Source organism: Sus scrofa, chromosome 3, assembly GCF_000003025.6.
Source record: "Sus scrofa isolate TJ Tabasco breed Duroc chromosome 3, Sscrofa11.1, whole genome shotgun sequence".
Classification (NCBI taxonomy): Eukaryota; Metazoa; Chordata; class Mammalia; order Artiodactyla; family Suidae; genus Sus; species Sus scrofa.
In genome coordinates this window covers 94,362,258-94,389,692 of record NC_010445.4, presented here as the reverse complement: position 1 = coordinate 94,389,692, position 27,435 = coordinate 94,362,258, and the positions used below count along the sequence as shown (strand labels likewise).

At 52.4% G+C, this 27,435-nt stretch overlaps 1 protein-coding gene across 4 annotated transcripts in view; it reads left to right on the top strand.

The window, feature by feature from the left end:
* Positions 1–27,435, top strand: part of PRKCE (protein kinase C epsilon) — a 513,273-nt gene that overhangs the window by 474,857 nt on the left and 10,981 nt on the right. For 3 of the 4 annotated variants that reach the window (XM_021088295.1, XM_021088294.1, XM_021088296.1), the window contains 3 exons: positions 1,894–2,032; positions 7,955–8,143; positions 11,721–11,867. In XM_021088295.1, coding sequence (XP_020943954.1) covers positions 1,894–2,032; positions 7,955–8,143; positions 11,721–11,867 — 475 coding nt within the window. Of the gene's footprint in view, positions 1–1,893; positions 2,033–7,954; positions 8,144–11,720; positions 11,868–17,023; positions 17,054–27,435 lie in introns of those variants that run through there. The other variant, XM_021088297.1, reaches the window with a different exon arrangement.

The following is a 27,435-nucleotide window of genomic DNA, read 5'->3' as shown; positions in this document are numbered from 1 at the left end:
TGCTGAGAGAGGCACATTTCATATGCTTTCCTTTCTCTCAAGAAGTCCCAGCTGGACACGGAAATGGGGCCTCGGGTGCAAGACAGGCCAGCCCCAGAGCACTTCCTGCCCCACCTCTGCGCTCAGGCCTGGATTCCTGATGGTGGCTGGAGTTCACGTCCTGACGCCAGCAGGCTTGTGAGAAAGGCCCCTCTTGCTCTGTGTGCTGGGGAATCAGCCTTCTTCACCAGACCTCCCACCCCAGAGTGGCTGCTGAGAGAGACCCAGGGGGTAGGACCTCCATCCAACAGTCTGGGTCTTTCTGGGGGACATGTCTGGAATGTGCAGACTTGGCTGTTTGGGGAATTCTTACCCAGAACCCTAGATTTTATACAAGATCTTACATGGAACCCCAAACTGTGAAACAGGCCACTTGGGAACTGCAATGGCTGAGGCTGGCACGCCCCGTGGCCTCGCTGTGTAGAACCACCGGGCTCTGTAAAGCCTGGAGACACAATGAGTGTGTCTCCCTTCCTGCACCAGACCCTTCTCCCGAATCGGCCTGTTGGACCCCTGGAGACCGATTTTAGAAAGACGTTGTGCTCAGGCAGTCTGGGCTCCAACTGCCCTCGGGTCCTCAGCATCAATTTCCTGGTGTTCTATGGTCTTTATGGTTGGTCTCAGCACACCTGCCTGGCCTCACCATTTACTGGGGCCCAATTCTCTGGTCTCGTCACTGCCTTTTGCATCTACTGTGTTCTCCTTTCTCTCCCTCCCACCTTTACTCTTCATGTTCTTTTTTTTTTTTTTTTTTTTTTGCCTTTTTGCCATTTCTTGGGCCGCTCCCGTGGCATATGGAGGTTCTCAGGCTAGGGGTCTAATCGGAGCTGTAGCTGCCGGCCTACACCAGAGCCACAGCAATGCGGGATCCGAGCCGTGTCTGTGACCTACACCACAGCTCACGGCAATGCCAGATCCTTAACCCACTGAGCAAAGGCAGGGATCGAACCCACAACCTAATGGTTCCTAGTCAGATTCGTTAACCACTGCACCACGAGGGGAACGCCTTCTCTTCATGTTCTATCCAGACCTTGGCACCTAGTCAAGCCTTTCTTGAGAGTCACTGTTTCCTGGAAGCCCTCCCTGCCTGCCCCAGCCAGCAGGGGTGGCCCCCACTGAAATGCAACAGCTCACAAGAGCTGGTACTCTATAACTAGCACCTGATTCTTATGTGGTTTTATCCAATTCATTGATGCCAGAATCTGTCAGTCGCCTCCCTCCGTGATCCCCATGGTTAGCTCATAAAGGGAGGATCATTAGTTGCTTTTTTTTTCTCTCATATCAAGATCCAGGAGTTCCTGACATGGCGCAGTGAAAATGAATCCGATAGGAACCATGAGGTTGCGGGTTCGATCCCTGGCCTCGCTCAGTGGGTTGCCGTGAGCCGTGGTGTAGGTCACAGACGTGGCTCGGGTCCCGCGTTTCTGTGGCGTAGGCTGGCAGTTACAGCTCCCATTCAACCCATAGCCTGGGACCCTCCATGTGCCACAGATGTGGTGCTAAAAGGACCAAAAAAAAAAAAAAAAAAAAAAAGAAAATCCAAATAATATGAATTTCAGCATATGGGTGGGCTTCGATAAATAGTTACCAACTCTTTTAAACCAAAGCAGTGTTGAGATAGTCCTGAGGTTACAGAAGCGCCTCCCTGATGTTGAGCTGAATAGGGGGCACCTTTGGCGGTTGGCCATTGTGGGCGAGAGCCCTGGACTGAGGTCGATTGGTGTCAGGTCAAGTCTCCTTGAAGGCTCTCCTTTCTCTGGCAGATTTCCCTGAGATCTGCCCATCTCTCCACCGCAGAAAGGCCACATTGGGTTGGGTGAAGCATTAACCATGTGCTTCTGGCCTGCCTCCTAGGGATTTGAAACTGGACAACATCCTTCTGGATGCAGAAGGTCATTGCAAGCTGGCCGACTTTGGCATGTGCAAGGAAGGGATTCTGAATGGCGTGACCACCACCACGTTCTGCGGGACTCCTGACTACATCGCTCCCGAGGTACGACTGTGGGCAAAGGGCTGCCTCCTCCTGCTGCCAGGGCAGAGGCCTGACTCCATCCCCCTGCGCCAGGTCATCTAATGGTACTGGGGGAAGGCTCTGAAAAACTAGGGTGGATTCCAGGGAACAGAAAGAAAAGGAAATGTCAGAGGCTTGCCGATTTCTCCGTAAGGAAGTGGGGGTGATGGGGAGATAATGGGGAACTGAGAGTGACAAGCCACTCCCCCAACCCAACCAGGCCCTCCCTCCCTGAGCATCCTCTCTAGTACCAATCCAGAACTACCAAGGACACTGGGACCGAGAGCTGTTTGTTCACTTGCATCATCGTTTGCACTTCTTTTGAACCAGAATAAAAGGGCACCATTGATGAAGGCAGCAATTAGCTTTATCGGTTCTAACTTGCCTATAGGAAAACCAAGAATTAGTTGCCATTTCTAGGTAGCAGTGATTCTGTAGAGTGGGTCCACAGGATTGAGCAAGAAGAGGAAAGTGCCCAGGCCTATTTTCATGGAGATCGGAGATGTTCTTAGTGAGCCTCGCCAATGGGTTTCCTTTCATGGAATTGCTTAGGTGTTTCATTCATCATAAAATATTGGTTTGCCTTGAGTTTCTCCAGGTCGATCTTGCCTAGACTGAGAGATACCTAGTGTGATATGATTCAGATTTAAGACAGAGTCTGTCATAGTTACTTAATCAAAATAATCTTGGAGTTCCCGTCATGGCTCCATGGTAATGAACCCAGCTAGTATCCATGAGGATGCGTGTTCGATCCCTGGCCTTGCTCAGTGGGTTAAGGATCCAGCATTGCCGTGAGCTGTGGTGTAGGTTGTGGACACGGCTCTGATCTGGTGTGGCTATGGCTGTGTCTCCCTGGCCTGGGAACTTCCATATACCATAGATGCAGCCCTAAAAATAAAGGAAAAAAAAAAAAAAGATGAAAAATGCTCTTGAGGGTTATGACACATGTGAGATGAGAAGGAAGTACCAGTCCCCTTTAAGCATTGTCTGTGCTGGGTAGAGCTTAGCACAGTCAGCTTTCATTTCCTTCCAGCGGGCATTGTTTGAGCACCTGCCAGACACAAAGCAATGTGGGGCTGAAGAATTGACTAAGACCCTTGTGGTTCTCCTAAAACGACTTTTTGTCTAGAGAGAGCGACAGATAAGTAAATAATTAATTAAGAAAAATCAATAGGTACACACCATCAATGGTAACCTCAGGGATCAGGGAAGGTTTCTTGGAGCACCTGGTGGATGAATTGGGTTGTAAAGAATCAGCAGGATTTCCTTTGGTGGGATGGGGTGGGGAGCATTCCTGAAAACAACAGGAAGGCTCCAGAGTCGGGGTGGGGCAGAGGAGGAGGTTCAGCATCCCTGGAATCTGAATCCTTTAAGGCAGGGGCTATGTTTCTAATCTGGGTACCCCAGGCTCCGGAACACATGTCAGGCTCTTGGTAATGGTTTGTTGAATGAATAAAGGAATGAGACCTCATGACGCTTCAACATCAGCGGAGAGCAGGGGATGAGAACGGGCTTGGCCTTTTTTAGAAAGGAAGATAGTGTGGCTAGAGCAGAGGATTTGCTGGTGCTCGTAGGAATGAATAAGATGAAGAAAAGGGGCCAAGGAAATTGGCCTTTATGCTGTAGGATCTGTGGGCTCACTGAGGGTTTCCCAGTGGAGGGAGGGCCATCATCAGACCCGTCCCAGGAAGAAGACAGGCAGCAGCAGGGTCGATCAGACGGCAGAGAGTGAGGGAAGGACGGTCGAAGCTTTTCACAGCCCAGACGAGATGCGGGGAAACCTGCAGGGCCAGTTGAAGGGCGAGGATGGCAATAGGTAAATTCTCATGGGAACATTCATCTTCTAAAACATCTGAAGGGCAGAGAATTCAGTCTGCCTCTACTAGTATATTTCCTTAGCAAGAAGACTCAAGAAATGGAGAACTCGTTGAAAGCAAGAGCTCTCCACTGGGACCTGCTTTTTCACTACCTCCTTATTCACTCTCTATCATCAGAATGCTTGGTTCCAGGCCCCCTGAAATCGATGCCAGAGTCCAAGGGTTGACAGCCCAGTGTCCTAGTCAAGGACCCAGCCCAAGGCAATATTCACTTTATCATGAATGAAACACCGATGCAACGTTCATGAAAGGCAATCCATTGGCGACACTCCCAATGGGCAGCTCTGGTCTCTGTCTATAGTGGGGCCCACACACCCTTCCCTCCCCTTCTACACAAGCGCCAGCTATGAGGCATTGCCGCTCCATGTGAAACATCAAACAGCCAGTGGTCTTACTGCAGGCACTTTACAGCTGGTAAGGGTATTGCTGCCTTTATCCAGGGCCCTTGGGAAGATTGAATGGAACTATACCTCAGAAGTATTCAGGGCCGTGCCCAGCCCACAGCAAGTGCTGGGTCAGCGGTGGCTCCATCATTGCCACTGTCGTTGTCAGGTCACACGGTGAGGGGTGGGGTGGGGTGGGGGGGACACAGTCCTGAGATTTGAGATTCCAGGTTAGATTTAGCCACTCATGCCCCCCCCCCCCCGTGTGACTTTGATCAAGGCACAAAATGTTTTTTGACCCTCAAGTACCTCATCTTTCAAATGGGACTAACAATCAGTTCCTGCCCTACCCACCTCATCAAGCTGTTTGGAGAATCTAATGAGATTAGGGCATGGAAATGCTTCAGAAAGCATAAGCCTATCTTCAGATAGGAGGGGCTGTGAAGCGCCCAGCTAAGCCTGAAACCAGAGACACCTTCTGAGGCTTGAGCTCTGCCCTGGGCTTCTCTTCCCACCACATGCCCTTTGTTGACCCCCCTGGCACCCCCTCTCCTTTTGCCATACCCAGCCCCCACTCCCCAGCACATGGTGACCAGCCCTGGGTGGTGCCTGGTGCTCTTCTACCCCAGCCCCGACCCATCAAGGGGTTGGCTGCTGCCCCAGGTGCCCTCCCATAGCGTGTGAAGCCTTGCCCTTCTCACCAGCTCCATCCATGACAAGGCAATTAGGGAGTAGATAATGAGGGCCAAGCCTAAAAGGAATTTTATGAAAGATGCCACCCCAAACAGGAAGGCTCTGGGGGGCCTGGGGAAGGGTGGGCAGGGCTGCCCTATGGTTCTTCCAGCACCATCCTGTCTGAGCACCCACAGGGCCACCTGGAGGCCCTCTACCCTACCCCACACCGAGGAGGCACAGACCCAGCTGTGTCACCTCCCCAAGGCGGCGGGCGGGGGGGGAGGCTACCCTAGTACCAGGACCCCCAGAGCCCAGGAGGGAAGGGAGCACACCCAGGAAGACACACGCAGAGGGCATGCATGGCAGCCAGAACCCTGAATGTTGGAACTGGGTGGTCACAGGGGTAGATTTGGAAAAAGGCTAGAGTCCTTACCCTCTGCTGGCTTACAGATGCCCCGGGGGGACGGTTGACCATGAAAAAAGTAACTAAAATCACAGTAATAGTGGAAAGTGCCTCTCAAATCTTCAGAGCAGGCAAGGCTCTAAGGATGTCAGAGGATAAGAGAAAGGTCGGATAAATCTAGGAAAGCTTTCTGGAGGAGATGAGTGATAGCCATGACCTTGAAGGTGGTATCATGGTGAGCCAGGCTAGGGCGCTGGGTCTTTCAAGGTGGAGGGAGGCAGGGGCTGTGGCTTTGCGACAGAGCAGCATGACTGGCTCCTCAGTGGGGCCTATAGCTCTGACCTTACAGCTGCCATGAGCTGACCACAGGGCCAGAAGACTAAAAGGTCCAGACCAAGCAGGTTACCAGCCCCAAATAAACTAAAGTTGGTACATTGGTTCACATTCCTTTTTTTTTTTTAAATTCAAAAGAGTCCCAAAATATGCACATTTTTGCTGCTTTTTCAAAATGCTTCTGCCCATCTTTTTGTTTAATCCCAAGCAAACGACAACCTCTAGAAGGGTGTTTTTTTGTTTGTTTTGTTTTGTTTTTGTCTTTTTAGGACTGTACCTGCGACATATGGAGCTTCCCAGGCTAGGGGTTGAATAAGGACCTTTAGTCGCATGCCTACGCCACAGCACAGCAAAGCCAGATCCGAGCCTCATCTGCAACCTATACCACAGCTCACAGCAACACCACAGCTCACAGCAATGCTGGATCTTTTAACCAACTGAGCAGGGCCGTAGAGTGTGTCCTCACGGATGCTGCTAGCCTGATTCATTTCCGCTGAGCTATGATGGGAACTCCTAGAAGGATGTTTTGAGTGGAGCCCTGGATAGCCCACATACTCAGGCTCAGACTCCTCTTCCATCTTGGAGTCTGAGAACTGAGCTTGAACTTTGTTCTAGAACAAGTTACCTGAGAAGTTACCTGCCTGAAGTGTCCTACAAGGAGGAGTGGCCTTTGCCATTTTAGGGGCAGTCCTTGAAATACACCTCCTTTGAGGACCCATGCTCCAGCCATGCTTTTCCTCCCCCTCCCACTTCACTTTTTGGAATTCTTCATGGAATTATAGCACTGAGGGCAACCAGAAATGTCCTCTCACCCACCCTCCTGTTGGTGGGCAGCACCATGCCTAGTCCTGCTCTGACCGATAAGAGGAAAACATCATTGTGGGATGGAAACCTCATGAGCCCTTGCTTAGCTCCACATTATTTCAACTCTGAACTGAGCACACATCATCGACCTGCTACATGTGATATTATATACATGGAGACCTTGCAGAAGAAAAATTGGACTCAGTACCACCTTCCTGTTATATAGAGCTTTGTATTTTGCGAAGGGCTTTCAGGATCTTCCACCTTAATTAGTTTTGTGAGGTTACCCTGAGAACCTGAGCCTCTTCTGATAAATGGGGAAGTCAAGTGACTGGCTTAAGATCACCCAGAAAATGTAATGCCAAACTTGGGGTGAAACTGGATGCATCCTGGTTGGTCTTGCATCTCCTTATAGCCCATGGCCAGTGCTGCAGAAAAAAAAAAAAAATGATGGGGCAGTTACTGGCTTTTCAAAAAGTTCTGCGGCTTCTTGACTCAGGGTAGAATTCCTCTCGTGCATTGCAATTCTGGTTCCGTTCGTAAAATGACAGTCCTCACATGTCATTCTGCACCAAGCTGATGGCGTGGAGTATTCGGCCTAATGTCATACATTTAACCTAAGTGACAATGATGCCACATACTTGGTCAGAGGGTGAAAAGGGAAAGGGGCAAAGAGAGCATAGAGAAGAGAAGCCACCCATGTCTAAGACAAGATGTAGCAGGCAACCAAGGAGAAGATTTGACTGGTCGCTTGCAAGCGACAGTGTTACTGAAATGCCTCAACTGAAAAGAAGGGGTCTCTGGGGCTTCCTAGAGGCAAGCAAATGAGGATTCATCAGTGAATCCTTAGACAAGTCATGAGGAACCATGGAGATGGGTCTTTTCTCAGAAAATGCAGAAAAGAGCGTAGTGGTTCTGTATGATTAGAACACAAATGGGCGGGGAAATTAACTAATTCTAGCTTCTTATCTAAGAGCACAGGGTTCGGTAAATTCAGCATTGTCACCATTTAAAGAGATCCTCCTCATCTTTCCACTCAGTGATCCAAGCGCTGGGCTGAGTGTGCCATGGGAGACCCGAATTTGCTGCCCTCACTCCAATTTTAGTGTCCAAAATATGCACAATTTTGTACGTGGCCCTTGGTCCAAGTCAGGAACGTCACTTGGTGCTCAAGCCAAGAAGCAGCAATTTGTTCCCCCGGAAGACAGACTGTGGGTGCTGACTTTGGAATGCTGGCCCCCAACATAGCCTCCCAAACTCAGTTTTCACTCAGCTGGCTGACGTAGAGCCCGGTTCTGCGTCCGTGGGCTCCGCTCTACGGAGGAGCAAGCTGGACATAACGATGTGCGCCTCCCCACGGGTGTGCATGGCACAGGTGTGGCAGCAGGGGGCAGCCTTCCATCCCTGACCTTTCCCGTTTCCCGAACAGATCCTGCAGGAGTTGGAGTACGGCCCATCAGTGGACTGGTGGGCCCTGGGGGTGCTGATGTATGAGATGATGGCTGGGCAGCCCCCCTTTGAGGCCGACAACGAGGACGATCTGTTCGAGTCCATCCTCCACGACGACGTACTCTACCCGGTCTGGCTCAGCAAGGAGGCTGTCAGCATCCTAAAGGCTGTGAGTCACTGACCCTCACGGCCTTCTGCTCCCCTTGCCTCACCTCCCCCCACCCCACACCCCCTCTTCCTTTCCCTCTCTGTCCCACCTCTGCTGCTGAATGGATAAGTGGAGGGTGGTCACTGTGGGGGGAGCGGGTTCAGGCCCATTGCAAGGGGCTGCTGCTGAGAAGTGGGGGGTGGGGATAGATTGCTCTTCTTGTGGGAAAGGGACACGATGTCTGTGTTTCCTGAGGAAACTCTGAACACACGTGTGTCCTCCAAGTGCTCCAGAGGGGCCAGGGCCAACCCCCCGCCACGCTGGGCTCACTCTGGGGACTGGACCCTCCTCCCTGACCTGCCACCACCCTGGCCACCTGTCTTCCTCCGGGCCTGTGATGCGGAAGAAACAGCAGAGGAGCGGGGGAGGGTACTGTGCCTCCCTGTCCGCGACAGCATCACTGGTCGGAAAAGAAGTATCCACTCAAGACCCCCGTGGCCACACTGAATTCACACATGTGACAGAGAGACTGTCCCCGCCCCTACAGAGAGTCCCTCACAGCTGAAAATTCGTAGTGCCTGCTAACCCTCGGCTTATAGTCCTGACTCCTTTTGCCCATCAGAATGCCCCAAAGGTCAGAGACGGCATGCCACACTCACATTTGCCATCGCCTGCCACCTGCCACGGTGATTTATTTCTCCTGTTTTGTTTTTTCAATAGTGTCCCAACATCTACCCAATTATATGAGTTTTACAAAGAAATGTCATATCACTCTCATATATGGAAAATCAGTACCACTAGCTGACATTGAATGACAGAAATTATCACATGCAATTGGTAAAAAGAAAGACCTAGAGTCTGTCAGGGACATGTGCCCTATTTCAGAAAATGCCGCATCAGAAGACGTTGCTTCTTTCTGCACTTCATTTTTCCTTTCCTCTTCCCTCCTCTCCCTCTCCTCATTCCTTCCCTCCCTTCCTCCTCTATTCCTCTTTCCTTCCCTCCCGTTCATTGATTCGATGAATGACTACGTGTGGAGTGTTTCCAGTGTGCCAGGCATTGTGCTGGATTCTAAGTAACATTAGCGAATGTAACAGCCTCCTCCCTGCCATGTGGAGCTTGCAATCCAGCAGGAGAAGGTGGGCAGTATAGAGAAGACCCATCCGTATGCGGTCGCTACTGGGATAAGAGCAGTGAAGGAAGTGAACGTAGTAGGTTCATTCACTCTTTCATTTATTCAACACGTATTTGTTGGGCATCCAGTGTGTGCCCGACACTACGCCACATGCTGGCTTCTCTTGAGCACTGGAGGCAGCAGAACATGCCCAGTAGAGCCAGTCCCTCACCCCAGGCCCCAAACATCAGCCTGACACAGCTTCCTGTGATTCCCTTGCTGGCCCCCCAGGTGGGCCCTCGCCTTATGGATGACTGAGAGTGGCAGTTTTCAACTAGGGGTGATTTTGCCCCCCTCGCATCCCCCAGAGACCTTTGGCATTGTCTGGAGATGTTTTTAGTTGTCACAACTTGGAGGGGGTGCTACTGTTATCTCGTGGGTACATCCCAGGGACACTGCTCAACATCCTGCGCCACACAGGACAAGCCCCAACCACAAAGTATCCAGACCCAAAGGTCACTAGCACAGAGGTTGAAAACTGTGACCCATAGAGATTCAGAAGAAAGAGGTTGTGCCTGTGTCAGCTGGCTGGGGAGGATGAAGTCTCTGGGAAAAGAGCAGAGCCTCTGGCTCAGGGTCAGCTTCCTGAGACGTTAAAACCTGTGTGTTTATCCACAGCCCTGCTGCTTCCCCTCCCAGAAGTGGGGGGACAGGAAGAGCTGGGGAAGCGAGGAGAAGTCTTCTGCTCCCTTGGCCTTGGAACACTTCACTTCCTCACATTGTCACTCGATTCTAGGACCAGGCCGGGTTTTCCATGACTTTGGCCACTGAATTATGTCTCTGAGGGCTACTGCCTACGTTTAGAACTGTAGAGAAAGCCCTTTGCGTCATAGAGTTATACAGTGCACAACCTGTGCAACAGTATATAGCGGTGCTGCTCCCTTCCTCAGCATTGGGCCCTGAGGCCCAGCCTTTCAAGCCCCCATTCACTTGTCTCAATGTACTGAGTCCACAATGGGAGCCAGGCACTGAGCCAGGTGCTGGGAAGATTCGTATGCTGTAGAGCTCACCAGAGGGAAGAGATGTTTAGACAAGTTATAATTTACATAAGCGAGAAGCATGGAGTCTCAGATTCCCACAGAGGGATGAATCTGGGGAGGCTTCCCAGAGGAGGCAGCCTCTTGACTGGTCTTGGAGGATGCTTAGGGACTGGAGAGGGGCCTTCGACCAGGGGAGTAAAGGATGCAGAAGGCCAGCAAGAGCGACTGGCTAGTAGACTGAGTAGTTTCTGTGTGCCACATGAAAGGGATATGGACTTTATCCTGTGGGCTACAGGAATCAGGGGTGACCCCTACCAACTGTTAGATTAGAAGGATGAAGTGAGTCGGCACCATTCCTGATCCCCAGGTACCCAGCACCCCTTCACTCTCTTATCTGTGGCTCTCCTGCCTCAGTACCATTTAGTGGGGGCCCAGGTGCTTTGCTTTCCGAGATACCAGGCAGGAGTCAGTAGGAGGCTCTCCCTGCCTAGGAGACTCGCCCTTGCTCCTGCAGCCCGAAATGCTGTCATTTATCTCTTTGGGTTATAATTTGTCCTCTTAAGTTCCTTTGTTTAAATCCAGACTCAGCCTTCACCCCATGAAATGTAACACTCGGTCCCTGACACACATGCATGCACATTTCCATCTAGCGGCACTGATCGCATCTGCTCAGTTAAACTAATATTTGCCACCAGGACTGATTCATTGAATAGGAATAATAATTGTACCTGGGCGTGTGAGGTAAGACACCAGCCAAAAAGTATAAAACACATCAGTGTGATTTTTACGAACAAGCATTGAGAAGCAATCAGTCTTTCTTTTTCCTGTTTTTATTTATCTGCTGATCTATGCGGGACTTTGTGCTAGAGATTAAAAAAAATCAATTTTTTTTTTTTTTTTTAAGTAGGAGGGCCGAGGTCCAGGAAAAGGAAAGATGAGAAGGTTGCTTTGATAACTGACCTTAACATGACTATCTGATCTCCTTTCCTTATCCCATAAAGGACCAGGGGCCGCATGATGTGAGTTTATCAGACCTCAGTCTCCCCAGTGAGATGACTCAAGAGCCTGGGGTGAATCAGGGGGTTAGAAAGAGTCTGAGTTCCTAATCCTGACTTGATACCTTGCTGGCTGTTTGACCTTGACCAAATTAATTAGCTTCGCTGTGCCTCAAGTACCTCACCTAGAAATTAGGGCTAATAAGAGCAACTGAGAGGCTTGTGTTTGGATGAAATGAGTCCACGCGTGTATATGCTGGGCGTAGACTGATGGCTGGTGTGGAGTGAGTCCCCCAGAGAGGCCTGAGGCACAGAGCCCCCGAAAGTCCAGAAACCAGGTTCGGGAGTTTGATGCTGAAGATGTGGCCTTGGCCGCCCTCCATCTTGCCAGACCGCCCATGCCAGCCCGGCCTTTGTCACTGACTCTGTCTCTGTCCTCGTCCCCACAGTTCATGACCAAGAACCCCCACAAGCGCCTGGGCTGTGTGGCGGCGCAGAACGGTGAGGATGCCATCAATCAGCACCCGTTCTTCAAGGAGATCGACTGGGTGCTCCTGGAGCAGAAGAAGATCAAGCCGCCCTTCAAACCTCGAATTGTAAGTAGGCCCCGAGGGGCAGGCTGGTTCCCGTGCGCAGAGGGAGGGGTCTGGGCACATTTTAATACCAAGATGATGAGGGCAGGAGGTGGCCAAGAGGCCCCGTAAGAGACAGTCTCATTGGCCCTGGGAATTTCCTATGGCAAATACATAACCCAAAGCTGGAACCAAGGTGGCGATTTGATGTGGGACACAGAGGAACCCTTCGGATTTGAATGCAGATTTATTTTGATCCAAAATTCTAGGGGATACTAGTCTTCCACGTGTGGTAGAGATAGAAGGTTTCTGGATAGAGAAACTTTTTTTTTTTTTTTTTTTATTGAGTCAAGTGAGAGGAAAACATTACCTGAATAATAGTCGCAGTCATCCTGTGGAGCTGTCCCAGAGCGGACAGCAGGGCCTCGGAGGCGGGCAGTTGAGGAGGTCTGTCCGCGTGGCAGCGCCTGGGGCCTGACCGTGTTCAGAGGCCATGTGTTTAGGCCGCGCCTCTGCCTTCCCTGGCCGGCTCTCCCTTCTGACCTCTTTCCAGCCTCAGCACAGGTTCCGGGCCTGTTGTAATGACGCCTGTCGGAGGCTGCTGTGCAAAAGGGGGTTTGAAGCTCAGAGGCTGCAAAGAGGGACGGGCCTGTGGAGTCCGGGCTGGACTCAGAGAGCAAAGACAGGGTCATGGCAGTGACCCTCTGCCGGAAGGTGCTTTCCTTAGAGAGTGTGAGCGTGTGTGTGTGTGTGTGTGTGTGTGTGTGTGTGTGTGCGCGCATTTGAAGCGGGACATTCTTAATCCCGTTGGCTTCTAGCCCAGGGAGGCAATCATTCGGACTGAAAATTTGGGTAACCCGCTGGCTAGTGTCCTGGGAGTGACGAGGGCTGTGTAACATAGGAAGTTGCTGGGCAGAGCCCCGGAGTGGTGGGGCTCGGGGCTCGGGCAGGGAGGACCCGAGATCATCCAGTCCATCCTTAGTCACCCACATGTTGGCCAGAGGACCCCTCCTCCCTCACTTCCAAGTACAGAAAAGACCCTCTTGTGCTTTGGGCATCATCAGAGAGGAAATCCGTTATAGTCCAGTTTTCTAGGGAGGGGTGCCAGGGAGTGCTGTGATTCTCAGAAATCTTTCATGTCGGGGGGTAACTCTCAGCCGAAGGGTGTGGTCCAGGCCTTGGCCAGCCGAGAGCAGGGCAGGGGGCCGGTCCCTGGACACTCCGTGCTGTCACCAGTCCTCGTTTTCTTCCTCCTTGGTTTTGATGATTTTCTCTGCCTGGCACACAGCGTGGAACAGGCTAGATTCAGGATGACCTTCTTTCTTTGGTAATGTCACACCCCCCCCGCCACTCTGGGGCCAGCCGCATCTAGCCCGTGCTGTGGGTTTGGGACAGGGCTCGCCGCAGCGCCTGCCTGCTGGAAGGCCCCTAGGGTCCTTGCAGGCGGTCTTTAAGGACAAGATGAACTAACAAGTTGCCCGAGTCAAAGCGAGGGGAAGCAGGAGACCAGAGGCCAAGCAGCGGAGGAGAAACCAAAGACTCCCATCCGAGGGTGAAGTGGTATTTTTAGGTTTGATCTCAGTTGACCAACCCCAAGAAAACTGGGAGGTAGAGCTGAGCAAGGAATCCAGGCCCAGCAAACGGGAACCCAGGAGGAGAGGAGGGAGCAGCGGACTAGCGCAAGTCTCCCAAATGACTTACACTCTAGACTCCAGGTCAACAGAAGGACTCCACACTAGGCTTGCAGAGGTTCGGGGCAGGGCAGGAGGAGCAGCCCCCTCCTGGGTGTGCAGGCTGGAGAGGACAAGCCCCAGGGGACCATCAGCAAGGGGTGGGAAGCGGGAAGGGGGCCTGGGAGGGGCAGAGGCAGGCGCGGCGTCTTTGTTGAGAGCCCACATGGAAGCAAGGCTTTCTGGAAGCTCTTTAGGATAAAAGGCACAAGGAGGTTTTCAAGGATGGAGTCGTGGAGAAGAGTCTCCCAGTGGGTACAACGGTGGAAGAACATGGCTCAGATGCAGTGGAGGTGATTGTTCAGAGAAAGCGGGAGCCCGGAACGGCTCTGCTCTCCAAGAGCTCTTCCCAAAGCCCTGGCAACACCAAAGGCACCTCACTGGAGCTTCCGCCCTGAGTCCAGGGCAAGTGCAGCCCCGTTGAGCAGTCCCTGGCTTCCCCAGCTTTGGGGGGCGGGGCGCAGCGAGGCGGTGGGCAGGAAGGATGAGTGCGAGGGTTCTGGTGGCCTGTGGGATGGACAAGGAGCCAGATACAGAGCAAAGGGGGAGAGTGAAGCGTGACTCAGCAGTGACCCAGCCCACCGGCTATAGGGCTGTCCCTGGCCAGAAGTACAGGTTTGCCTGTGGGCAGGGGGGCCCCATCCTGGGTCAGGAGGTCAGGCAGGACTCCCTCTCCCCCTGGAGCACAAGGGCCCTGTAGCTCCCCTTTCCCAGGCCTCTCAAGGGGCCCCAACCTGGGACCAGAGGGCAGGACTCTTCTTGCCTCTTTTGCTGAAGGGCTCAAGTAGGCGTCCAGGGGCCGTCCAGGAGTGCCCACCAAGCTCAAAACTGTCTTAGTCAGCGCTCCTAAAGACTGAGCTCATCATTGCCTTGGAAAGCATCTTCTGTGCATGTTCCCACTCGCCTCCACCCCCCCGCAGACCTCCAGAGGCAGCCGGCACAATTTGGGGGGTCAGGAGAGAGGATTTCGATTTGGCTGGCTTGAATTCAGTTTGGAGGAGAGAATGAGACTATATCCAAAGGAGAGGAAAAAGGGAAGCTTGCATTGTACAAGACATGCTTCTGGTCACACTTGGAGCTGCACTGTAATGTCGATCCTTACTGAGTTCTTAGTTATCAGACTGTTCTAATAACTTGTCACTATTCAAGTTATTACATCTCTGGCCACATTTATATTCTTGGGACTAGAGATTCCACATTGGAGAAATGGTAAAATTAGAAAAGAAAGGAATAGTCTTCATCTAGCTAGCAAGTTGGAAAGATGTCCCAAATCTTTCCCTTAACCGAAAACACTTTGCTGAGAAAATGTTCGTGGCACCAGGCACCTGCGGGCTTGTGTATAACACATGAAGCCCCCTGCAGTGATGGACGTACTGTATTCCCCATCTCTGAAAGCCCTGCAGGACCAGTGTGAAAGCTCCCGTGGGTGTTCATAAGCTACCATGCCCTCTAACCAGCTCAGGATTCACCCCGGAGGTGTGGGGCCTGCCTGGCTAAGATGCCAGCCATGAGCCACAGATGAACTCCAAAAAGCAGGGTCAGCCTCATCCACAGACAAAACAGACAGCCACACACAAGCAGCCACTGGTGAGACTCTAGGAAGCTGAGGGATGTCCCCACAGAAGTCACCTTCTATTCACGGGGCAGGGAGTTCCAACACAGGACAGGCTCTCCTTGGGCCTGAGGTGTCACGTAACTTGAGGACACCTTCGATGGCCTCCCAGGAGAGCAGGGAAAGAAAGATTTTGATGGAAAGAGGGAGGACAACTGCTTTGGAGCCTGACTTGGGAACAAGTGGCTAAGATGGTGGGTCACAAGCAGCCAGGGACAGCGTGAGCATCTTAGATCTTAGGGACAGACATCACATCAAGATAACGGGAGGAAGGGGACAGGTCTATGAGCCACACACCTTAGTGGTGGCCAGAAGAAGACCCTGGACATGTGTTCTGGGGGGAAAGGGGAGCACAGACTCCCTGATCTCGTCAGGCTGGCAGTCCCCAGGGCATTTGTTTGAGGACCTGGGGCCACCAGGGAAATCCAGGTCTCCTCTGTCGGAGGCTAGCTTCACTTGCTCCATTGACTCACCCTAGAATGCCACCTTCCCCCAGCTGCCCTCCACTCCTCGGTGGGCCATACCAAATCTGAGCATCCCAGGAGGCATCCTGCCTGATTTGGGAAGGAATCGGTCTTGTCTGGTGGTGGGCTCTGGTCGCGAGGCGGATTCAGGTCCATGTCATCCAGTCTAGGAATGGAGAAGAACCGGGACACAGTGGCCAGTGTCCAGAGCTCCCGATCCAGACAGAGCCCGTCCATGGCTGGAGGACACAGTGCGCCTGTGCTCTGCCCAGGCTGGCTCCGCTGGAGGCTGGGGTCCCTGGATCACCCCCACGGGGGGCTGAGGAGACGGCAGGAGCACAGCTCCCAGGCCTGGTTTCCATTCCCCCTGCAGGAAGCCTCAGCCCTCTAAAGACAGCACCGAGGAGATTTTCCAGATCCGAAGCTGGAATTTGGCCTCTGGTCAGGTTCCATCCAGCCCTTGGATTGACTGCTGTCCCCTCCGGGCCTTTGCCTTCCTGAGATGTTTGCTAGGCTGAGATTCCTGCTCCCTGGCGCCTGAGCCTCCCTGGCTAACCCCTGCCCTGACTCACCAGCTGTCAGGAGTCCACTGGGTCTCCTGCCTTCAGGTTTTCGCCGCATCGCACTGACCCCACCCCAGGACATTTTTCAGGGGCCTCTGCTTCTGCGGGGAGATTTCCCTCTCATCTTCCCTCCCAGCTATCTTATCTCCTATGTCCTCCCTCCTCCGCTCTCCCTTTTATGTTCCTGCCGCCCACCTTTTATCCACCCACATGCTCAACTGATTTTGCACAGGCGATGTGCCATCAACACCGAACCAGAGACTTGGTGCCAGCACGCCCTCCAGTCAGTTTTCTGGGGGTGGCTGGCCTCAGAGCGAGGGTGTACGGCAGTGGGCGGGTGGGGGAGTGGAAAAGCCAGCTGGCCTCTGATCCTGGCCAACGTCTTCACGCTTGGAATTCACGGGTCTATCCCACTGGGGATTGGGCTCCAAGATGGCAGCATCATGTGCTGCCCATAGAAGGCGCCCGTGTAGCTTCTGTGTTCCTGGTAGGCTTGTCTTCCTTGGGGACCGTAGGGGGCAGAAGCGACGCGTTTGGCATGGTTGAAGGGTGTCGTTTGACCCTGTAGATCGTGGGGATTTTGCTCACTCCTGCTTCTCTCCTGCGCACTCCTCCCTCTCCCCTCAAAAAGCATGAGGCTCTGAGGTTATGGCTCCTGGGGCTTTAGTGCTGGAAGAGGCGGGGGGATGCCAGCGGCGGAGGCGGAGGTCTGCCTCCCAGCAGCCTAGCCGCCCTCAGTGAAAGCCAAACACCAGGAGGGAAATGCCGGCCAAGTAAACTTGTCTTTGTGTACGTGTTCTCTCTTTTCAAGTTTGCGTCAGTGTGAATGCCCCTCTTTAAGGTAAGGCCTCCAGAGTGGGGAGTCTCTCCAGGTAGGTGAGCCCGCAGGCCCGGCGACACGGAGGCCCCTTTCAACCTCATGATCTGTTCCATCCAGCCGTCCACACTGCATGGCGGGACTCCCAAGGGAGGCCTTTCCTGCATGCTCCTGCATGACTGGGCTGTGCTGAGAGAAAACTGGGAAGTGGGCCTGAGCCCCTCACACCCTCACCAACTCAGCGGCCGGCGGAGGAGCCCTGCTGAGCAGGCAGCCCCCTCCCCTAGAGCCAGCCCACCAGCCCAGGGACCACCTGACAGCGCAGACCATGAAGCCAGAGTCCCAGTGACCATGAGCAGCTGTCCTTGTCTTCTACCTGGCAGAGCAGGAATGGGGCCCAGGCAGTCCCCACAGACGTGGGAGGACATCCCACTGGCCTGCCTCCAAGTCAGAGCGAGAGCCCTTAGCTTCCGAGAGGCGGCAGGCCCCTCCCAGTGCCAGGATGCTGGCCTCAGGCTGGACGGCCTGGAACTGGAGGTCCAGGATCCTGATCTTGGTCTTTGGCCCCGGGTGGTGGCATGGTACAGAGGACAGGGCACTGCCTTCTCCCCAGGGAGACTTGGGTGGGAATAAAATTGCTCTCTTAGCCATGTCAACCTGGGAATTCACTTCTGGCCTCCTTGAGCCCCGACCTGCTTATCTGTAAAATGGGGCTGCGAATGCCTGCTCACAGAATGACCGCAGAACTAGATTACAAACAAGATGTTTGGTGCGCTAGAGAGCCTCAGCAGATTTTAGCTCCTCTCTCTCCATTCACCACCCCAACCCAGCCTGTGAAAGCCTTTCTTCCGCTTATCCCAAGACTCCAAGCATCAAGAGTTAAGGACTACAGGAGGCGGGGCGAAGTTGGGAGGCTGGGATGTGGAGTCAGAGGCCACCAGGTTCCCCCCGGGGCTGCTGGGTCTCGGGAAAGTCATCTCATCTCTCTGAGCCTCAGTTCGCTGATCCCTAGAATGGGGGGAATAATAGATACTGTGAGGATTGCCGTGAGGAGGGAAACAACGAGAGATGTGAAACGACTCGGACAGTCCTTGATACACAGAACGCTGGGAATGCTGGCGTCTAAGCTGAGGGTGGTTGGACTGGACAGTGTTCCTGTTCCACAGGGATGAGGGGGGGCTAGGTGTTCAGAAGACGGATGACGCCTTGCAGTCAGGGGAGCCCCCATCCACTCCAGGGCAGAAAGGTGTCTGAAGACTGGCGGAAAGCACGATTCAGACTCTGCCAGCGAGCCTCCCGCTGCTGAAGTCCGGCACAGCCAGTGGTCTGTGCCAATGGAGGACTAGCAAGAAGGCCCTGCCAGCACTTTGCCCCTTGGAACGCCTGCCCCAGGCTTCCCCATGTGGTCCATCCCCCTTTTATTCTGCGAACTTGCTCGCCACCTTTGCTGTGCCTGCCTCCAATCTCAGAAGTGTTTTCGCTGCGCCCGCTAGACGGCTGTCAGTCCCCCAGCCCTGAAATGGTAGCAGTGACAGCTTCCCGAGTATTTCTGAGCTAAACAGCCTCGTGGGGCATCTTTGTCTCTGCGGGAGAGAGTTCTCCATCGGAGAATTCTGACTGCAGGAGATTCCCCGTGGCCTGGGACTAAAAGGCGCACCTGTGCCTCACTTTGGGCCCCTGGCTCCCCCACCCCAGGGGAGGAATTGGAGCCCTGGGCTGGGCATTTTTTTACGCGCCAAAGGTTTTTTTAGTTATGACTGGATAGCTGTGAGGTTGGGATTCCCCTTCATGGATTCACCAAACTAGCATATAAGATCCTACCTGGGAGCTTGGCACCAACCAGGCTATGCCTGATGTGGTGGGGGTCGGGGCTGGGGGGAGTAGCAGGAGCCCTCAGGGAAGGTTCTCGAGGGTTGTTGGAACTTGGCAGAGAAAATCAGGCATGGTTAGGAAGAGGGAGCTGTAGGAGAAAAGGCACAGAAGGGAAAGGGAAAGGCAGGATCCACATCAGCTCTTTTTAATAGGTCTTTATTGAGTACATGCCTTGTGTTTTGTGCCCCCAGGAAGCCCTGGAGGGGGAAGTTGACATTGACAGTTGACGTAGTAGAAAGGAATCCCCACAGCCCCGAACACGTTCACGTCACCATGTGACATGAGGCGTTTAGATGGCAGGAGGAGATACAGCACATGAAATATTTGAGGAATACCAGACAATGGGCTAGAATCCAGGATTCCACTTGGGGAGGGAACCTTGAGGTTGGCATAGTGACTAACATTAGAGGCCAGAGTGGGAGAAATGGCATGAAGAAGACACGTTCCCCCCCTCCCCGCCCCAGTCAGGCCCCTGTGGGTCAGGGGAGCCACTTTCCACCACCCCCAGTCTTGTAGAAGGTCCTGTGGGGGAGGGGGCTACACTGCAGGCTGAGCAGCGCCCTCCTGCTCATCTCTGCAGAGAAGGCTACCGGCTGGTCCTGCAGCCAGGAGCGGAGGTGCAGTGGTCTGAGGCTGGGTAAAGTGCATCGAAGTGAAAGCCAAAAGAACCCTTGAGGGGCTCGGTCCTCCAGCTCTCAAGCCAGCTTTTGCTCTTTGAAGGGTGCAGGCACCAAGGGACACTTGGCAAGCTGACAGGGCGCCTCCGCCCACACCAGCCACCAAGTCCAGGATCTTGAATCTCCAGGGGCACATCTGTCGTGGAGGAGAGAAGCTCTTGGAAACCCAGTTTTGCATCTCGGGGCTTTGGTGTCCTGTTTACTCCTCCGTGTGTGTGCTAGGGTCCAGGGTGGTATCAGAATTGGATTCAGTCTCAGCTTGCTGCTCAAACATTATTCTGGAATTCTGGGGTCCCATAAACAGTGGGTTTGTGAAGGTTCATTACGTTTCCACATCAGCATCAGCCCCTTCAAAGTGAAAAGGCTTGGCTCACGGGCCCAAACCCCTCTGAGCCTCCATGTTATTAGGGCTTCTTTCTGAGACCTGTTCCACTCCTAGAGGGGTTTCCTTGGAACACAGAGCTTGGATGTCAATGGAGTATTTCAGGTGTGTGAGCCCAGCTAGGTGAGGAGGTGTCCAGAGTGACGGGGACACTGAAATATGATCATTGCCTTAAGTAGGGAGATGGGAAGATAAGCCTAGAGTGGAGATTGTCAGCTGAGCTGACTTAGGAAATAAACCAGACCTCGGCTAGGAGCTTCAGCCACTCCTTCCTCCTGCCTACCACCAGCTGGTACCTCCAGATTCAGGCTAAGGTACCCAGGTACCTGGGATGTGGGTGTTTCACTGAATGATTCAGAATGCTGTCACCCCAAAACATGGGATTCCAGAACTTAGCCCCCACCCTGTATTGCAGGCAGTGAGCTAAGAGGAAAACGCTGAACATAAGCTGGGTCCAAGTCCCTGCTGTTAGAATCTGTGAAACGCTGAGCAAGGCACTGAATCTCTCTGCTCCCTTCCTGTAAAGTGAGGGACTTACACAGTACCTAAGATTCCTCCCAGCCCCAGCCACTCCATGTCAACCTGCTATGTGCAGTTTTATTTTTATTTATTTATTTAAAAAAAAAATTTTGTCTCGGAGTTCCCGTCGTGCTCAGTGGTTAACAAATCCAACTAGGAACCATGAGGTTGCAGGTTCCATCCCTAAAATTTACCTGCTTAATGTATACATTTTGAAGCATTTTAACAAATGGCCTCACCCATGAAACCACCAGCTCTTGAATCTATAAAACATCTCTGTCCCCTGGCCATTGCCAGGTGCCTATGCCCCAGTCCCTGATCGGCTTTCTGTCACTGGACAGATTTCTCTTTCCTAAGAGTTTCATGGATATGGAGTCATGTTGTATGTACTGTTTTGTGTCTGGCTTCTTTCATTCAGTATGGTGCGTGCCAGATTTGAGATTGGCTTTTTTAACTTTTTAGCATGGAAAACTTCCAGCACGCACACAAGTAGCGAGAAAAGGAGAATCCCCATGTGCCCATCACCCAGTAGCAATGATTAGGAAGCTCTGGTCCATGTGTTAGGGGAAGGGTAGCTGCTTTGTTGAGAGCTACATCCTGAGCAACAATTCCTGCCTGGCGCATAGTAGGGATTCAGTATACCTGCGTGGAATGAATGAGTGAATTCTGCAGATCTGCATTTTCCAGAACATGTTTCTCCCTTAGTGCCATCTCTAAATTCTTTTCTCACCTTTTATGGCCGAAGATGTATTCCAGCATGTGCCTGGGAATTGGGGGTGATAAGATCCTGCATTAGGAAACCCAAGATTGTTGAATGGTAAGAGAAGGTGGGTGACCTCATCTTGACTTGAGAGGCATCTATTAGAGTGTTTACGATTCTCATTTCAAAGCCAGAAGGCAAAGCAATAATAAAAAGGCCAGGCCAAGAGAGCCTGATCTCCATCCAGGACATTTTCATAAATATGGGGGGGAGGGGGGTGGATGAGTTGAGGACCAGAGATTTTTGCCAGGACCCAATTGCAAAGTTTCTGCTTTGAGTACGCCAGACATCTCCCTAGAGTAGCTAAACTCAACAGCTGTCAACATTGACGCTGCTTTGAAGAGTCCACGATAAATGAAAAAAGAGCCGCATGGTTAGAGACCGAGCGGGACCGACTTCGCCCCCATGTGTCTGCCCACTTGCAGCGAGAGCAGGCGCAGGTCCTGCCGCTGCACGTCCCACTGCGTGGGGCCAGCTCGCTGAGGAGCCTGGCACCAGAGCTCAGGCCTCAGGCAGGCCGCGGCAGGCAGGGTACTGGCTCCTCCTAAGGCTTTTTATTCCTGGGTATCGGCACTGGGTTTTCTGCACATTTTCAGCCCCACACCCCTGCTGGGTGTCCCTGTACCCTACTTCCGGGTCTACCCATCAGAAGGTTGTAAGATCAATTCACTGGGTCAGGTGCAGAAAGTATCTTTCACAGAGACTAGGCTGGGGTAGAACAGGATGGAGTGGAATAGAGTAGCATAGAATAGAACGAAGTAGAATATTAGACAAAAATGCGGACTGCGTCACGTGGTGATTGCATCACGGAGCTAAGCTGCATCGTTTCCTGGGGTGGTGGCACGAGGCGATGTACCCTGGGTCCCATAGAACACATTTGTCTTACTCTTGGTCATAGTGAAGAATTTCGAAGGGCCGTCCCCCTTCACCCCTCATGCCTGAGAAGTGACCCTAAAGGCTCCAGTGGGGATGGCAACCTCATGCACTGTGAGGGATACAGGGCAGGAGGCAGCTGTTGGCTTGTGTGTTTGTTTGTTTTTATCGCAGCAACAGCAGTATTGGTGGAAGCTGTGCCTGTCCACCTGTGCAGGGCTCAGCCCTTTGCACAGGTGACCACATTGGCGCCTCTCAGCAGGAGGCAAGATGGCACACGCGGCGACACAGCCTGGAGTCAGAACAGGCTGAATTCAATGCTGGCTCCACCACGGGCTGGCACAGGTTTGGGCAAGCTGTTTGCTGGTCTTCACAGTGGGGGTTGTGGCAGCGCTGCCTCCCTGTAGGGTGGACATGAGGTTAACTGAACCAGGCGGGGGAGCTTTATGATGCAGCCTGGAAAAGTCACCCTCCGTGTGCTATATTATGTCATCCACATGGAGGGACTGAGCTGTGCCAAGCTCTGTGCAGGTGCTGGAAAGATGCGACAGACACCCAAGTGAAGCCTCCGGCCTGTGGAGGAAGCAGTTACCAAATAAGTCACATTTTAGCCCCAGCTACAAGGAAGGCCAGGAAAGAGAGGCACGGGGTGGTTGAGGTGTGAGGGGGACCAGCCTGGGTTGAGGATGGTTCCCCAAGAAGGGGCATATCTTTCCCACACAGCTGCTCCAGACCCTTCTCGTTAGCAGCAGAACAGAGGCCTTGTGGCCTCAGGAAGGGCTTCCGAGCTCCTTTGTGGAATTCGAGCTGGAAACAGACACTCCCTCCTCTGGTAGCTGGTCTTGGAGGGGGCACCTCCCCTGTGTGAGAAGAGCTTTTGCTCCCAGCAGGGCCCACGTATCTAAGGCCCGGCTGTGAGCTGGGCACCACTAGTGACAGAAACTGCAGGGGCTTTACTCACCCCAAGATGTGCCTCCCCCACCCCCACCCCCAGGGGAGCCAGGATTCTTAGGGCACTCGGGGATGCCTCAAGGTCATGGGTAAACGCTGAACTACGTGTCATCAGGGCCAGTGAGCGCTGTACGTATCCCAAGGAGGTATCCATAACCATCCAGCCCCAAATGAATCTTGCTCGGAATGTATGCTTTATGCTTTTGTTACCAAGTTTTTAAGCTGAAGCTGTGTCCATGCGGGAACCTGGGTGGGCCTGGGGGGTTTGAAGAGGCAGATATCAGCCCCACCCTTCCCTATTGCCCGGAAATGTCTCTTTGCCACAAAGGAGAGAGGACACGCTGTGTCTGTGGAGCTAAAGCCGAAAGGCAAGGGGCTCCCCCTGGCCTGGAAGGAGCCGAGATACACAGCCTGCATCCTGGGGGCTTTTGCCCACCATTTTCATGGGGACATTTGGGCCTTCCACGGAGCATTACAGAGGCCGCAGGCACCGCGCTGTGGTGGGACCCCCCTGGTGCGAGGGACTTGAGCAAAAGGGGACATCGCTGGTCCTGAGATGGCTCCTCAGCACCCTCTTCTCTGCGGATTCCTCAGAGAGTGACTTACTGTACCCCTGGCCAAAGCCAATCCTCCGCCGCTTTTTGTGCAGCCTTCAGACTGGGAATGCGTTTTAGGCTTTTCTTAAATGGTTGAAGAAGAGTATTTGGTGACATGTGGCCATTATACAAAGCGTGAATGTCCATGTCCATGAATCAAGTATAACCAGGACACAGCTGGGCCCAGTCGCTTGCGTCTTGTCTGGGGCTGCTTTTGAGCATGTGGCAAAGTAGACATGTCATGACAGAGACCCTGTGGCCCACAAAGCCTAAAATATTTACTGACTGGCCCATCACAGAAAATGCACCACGCTTGCTCTAGGAGTGGGAACCCAGGTCAAGAGGTCTTGCTTGAAATAATTTACTCAAAACGATTGAGCCATATAGAAGCAGCTTTGAAAATCTGGAGTTCCTGTTGTGGCTCAGCAGGTTAAAGATGTGTCCATGAGGATGTGGGTTCAATCCCTGGCCTCGCTCAGTAGGTTAAGGATCTGGCATTGCCATGAGCTATGGTGTAGGTTGCAGACATGGCTCGGATTCCCTGTGGCTCTGACTGTGGCTGTGGCATAGGCTCCAGCTGCAGCTCAGATTTGACCCTTAGCCTGGGTACGTCCATATGCCACAGGTGCGGCCATATAAAGAAAAATAAAATCACCTCAATAAGATTCCCTACTTTACCGAGGGCACCTGGGGACCATGTTCCCTGTTTCTGTGGGAGCAGGGGATACCAGGAAAGTTGTCTTGAGTTCCCCTTTCATGCTTCTGTAGGTTTTCAAACTGGCCCTGCCCTCCAAATGAGCCTTCAGGTAATTGCCCCCAAATATGGCTTAAAAAGAACTGTAGGAGTTCCCATCATGGCTCAGTGGTTAATGAATCCAACTAGGAATCATGAGGTTGCGGGTTCGATCCCTGGCCTTGCTCAGTGGGTTAAGGATCCGGCATTGCTGTGAGCTGTGGTGTGGGCCACAGACGCGGCTCGGATCTGGTGTTGCTGTGGCTCTGGTGTACACCCTTAGCCTGGGAACCTCCATATGTCCCAGGAGCGGCCCAGGAAATGGCAGAAAGACAAAAAAATATAAAATAAAAAATAAAAAGGACCGTAACAAGGAGTTCTAATTGTGGCCCAGTGGGTTAAGGACCCAACATAGTATGCAAGTTCAATCTCTGGCCTTGCTTAGAGGGTTAAGGATCTGGCATTGCTGTGAGCTGCAGCGTGGTGTAGGCCGGCAGCCGTGGCTCTGAATTGAACCCTGTTCTGGAAACGTCCATATGCTGCAGATGTGGCCCATAAAAAGAAAAAAAAAAAAAGTACCATACCAAGTGTCCCAAGTTTGGTAACAACTTCTTTATAACAGGGATACCCACCCTCCCCTGTAACAGAGATCCTGAGAACTGGATCTATAGACCACTCATTTATAGACACATTGTAGTTGGCTGAACTCATTCGAACACTGAAGTATTTGCTGGGTGTGAGGGAAGAGGTCAGTGATAACTTATAAGAGTTTCCAAAGCAACTCTTCAAATAAAATTTGTAAAAATGTGGATATTTTCATGGTCTGGCGAACGATACTGTGGGGGCAGGGAGAGAAGGGAAAGAGCTGAATTCCATCATCAGCTGATTTGACAGAATGCAGCTGTGGCTGTAGTTGGTTGGTTCAGGATGTCTGTTGGTCTGAAGGACTCAGTCCATTTAAAAAACGCATCTGCATGTGCAGGCTGCCCGAGGAGAAGGAGGGCAGCTCCTCCTCAGATGGGGACCCGGGGATGGGGGCAGGGCGTTCCCCCGAGGCTTGGGTGGCTCTGTGCTAACGCGGAGGCCACCATGCTGTCATGCCCCTCACCCGTGGACCAGGGAATGGTCGGGAACCAAGGGGCTTCCCATTTTCAAATGCCCTGACGCTTAACATCCGTGCCTAGAGAGCACATGGGTCTTGATTTTCTTCTCTCCTAAAAGGTGGAACCAGCCTTTGTGGACAGAGTAGAGGTGACTTACTAAGTAGAGCAGCGGCCACAAACTGAGGTCTCAAAGAGCCATACTTTTTAATTGAATGGGTTTTTCATTGACTTGGCTGCTCCAACACGAGGAGCTCTACCATGAAAATGTATCTGGGGCATTTCTCGGGAGTTCAGAAGACCTGGGAGCCTTGGGTCTGTGTCCCTGAAGGTGGCACTCGCGGGTGAGGCCCCCACTGCCACTGTGCCCCCCATCTCCACAGCCCCCTCTGTGGGGAAACACACACACACACCTGCTCATTACAGAGAAAAAGGAGACATGATGTCACAGCCAGCAGCGCTCACAGGAAAATTCACCTCTTTCTTGTTTTTCTTATCTCCCTTTATTCCAGAAAGGTTGACGATAACCCACCAGGATATATAAAGCACAGACTGTAAATGTAATGGTAGTGAAAATGAGTAAAGACAAACAAGGGTAGGAAGGCAATAAAAGAGCCAGGAAAGTCCTTTTGGGTGGGTCCCATTTCTGGCTCTTCACTTTTGAGAGAAGACTGGTTAGTTCCAGGGTTTGGGGTCTATGGGACGTGAAAGGACACAGGTTGCCCCCGTGAAACAATGATTATTCTGTGAACGGAGAGCAAGTAGAAACCTCCCCCAAGGATCCTCCCAAAGGTAGTGCTATTTGTTCTCACCATATTGTTGACATAAATATGGACAAAGAAGCCCTGCTAATAATTTACATTTTTCTCTCTGCTATGTACTGTTCTCACTTCTTAAATATATTATTTAACCCTAGTAATCTTATATGGGGAGAACCAATACGATCCCCATTTTATGGATGAGGAAACTGAGGCCCAAGAGAGACTACATGATTTGCCCAAAGCCACAAAGCTTAGCACACGTGCTACACCACCAGGCTGCCTCTCAGGGAGCGGCATCTGAAGGAAGCAGTGTGGTTTGCCAGAAAGGTCTTGGGTGCCTCGATGTTATGAAGTCTAATATAAAATAAGGAAGGCAGGACATGGAATCGACAAGACATGCCAGTGTGTGGCATGAACCTGAGAGGAAACTGAATCTAGAACAACCTTAGGCCCCTAAATAGGCTTTCAGGCAACATCAAACCCTTTGAAACTGCTAAGAAAAAGAGGGAAGAAAGAGATCCATTGCTGCTTGACACAGAGGCACTTGACCAGACTGCAGATCGGAGTCAGTCACGGAGCTTAAAAAACATTCAGAGGTGTGGGCTTCGCCTGGGAGATTCTGATTCACAAGGTGTGGGTTGAAGCCCAGGTGCCCACATAGATGCATGTTTGTTTATGATGCACAAGCAGGGTGGAGAACCACTGTCTTAAAACAGTGACAGGAGTTCCCATCATGGCTCAGCGGTAACGAACCTGACTAGTATCCATGAGGACGTGGGTTCGATTTCTGGCCTTGCTTAGTGGGTTAAGGGTCTGGTGTTGCCATGACCTTGATATGGGTTGCAGATGAGACTCGGATTTGGTGTTGCTGTGGCTGTGGGGCAGGCTGGCACCTGCAGGTCTGATTCGACCCCTAGCCTTGGAACTTCTATATGCTGCAGGTGCAGCCCTAAAAAGCAAAAAAAAAAAGGCATCACAAAATGCAAGACTGTTATACTGCCTCTAACTTTTTTTCCAAAGAGAAATATCTTCAAAATACAGAGATTAGGACAAAAACGACTCTTAGGTGAATCAAAACCCAAGAAGGGGGAGTTAATGAATTGTATTTAATGAAGTCACCTGGGAGCTATGGCCTGCCAGGGTCAGATCCTGGGGAAGTTCCCCTGAACCCCTGGAGTAGGG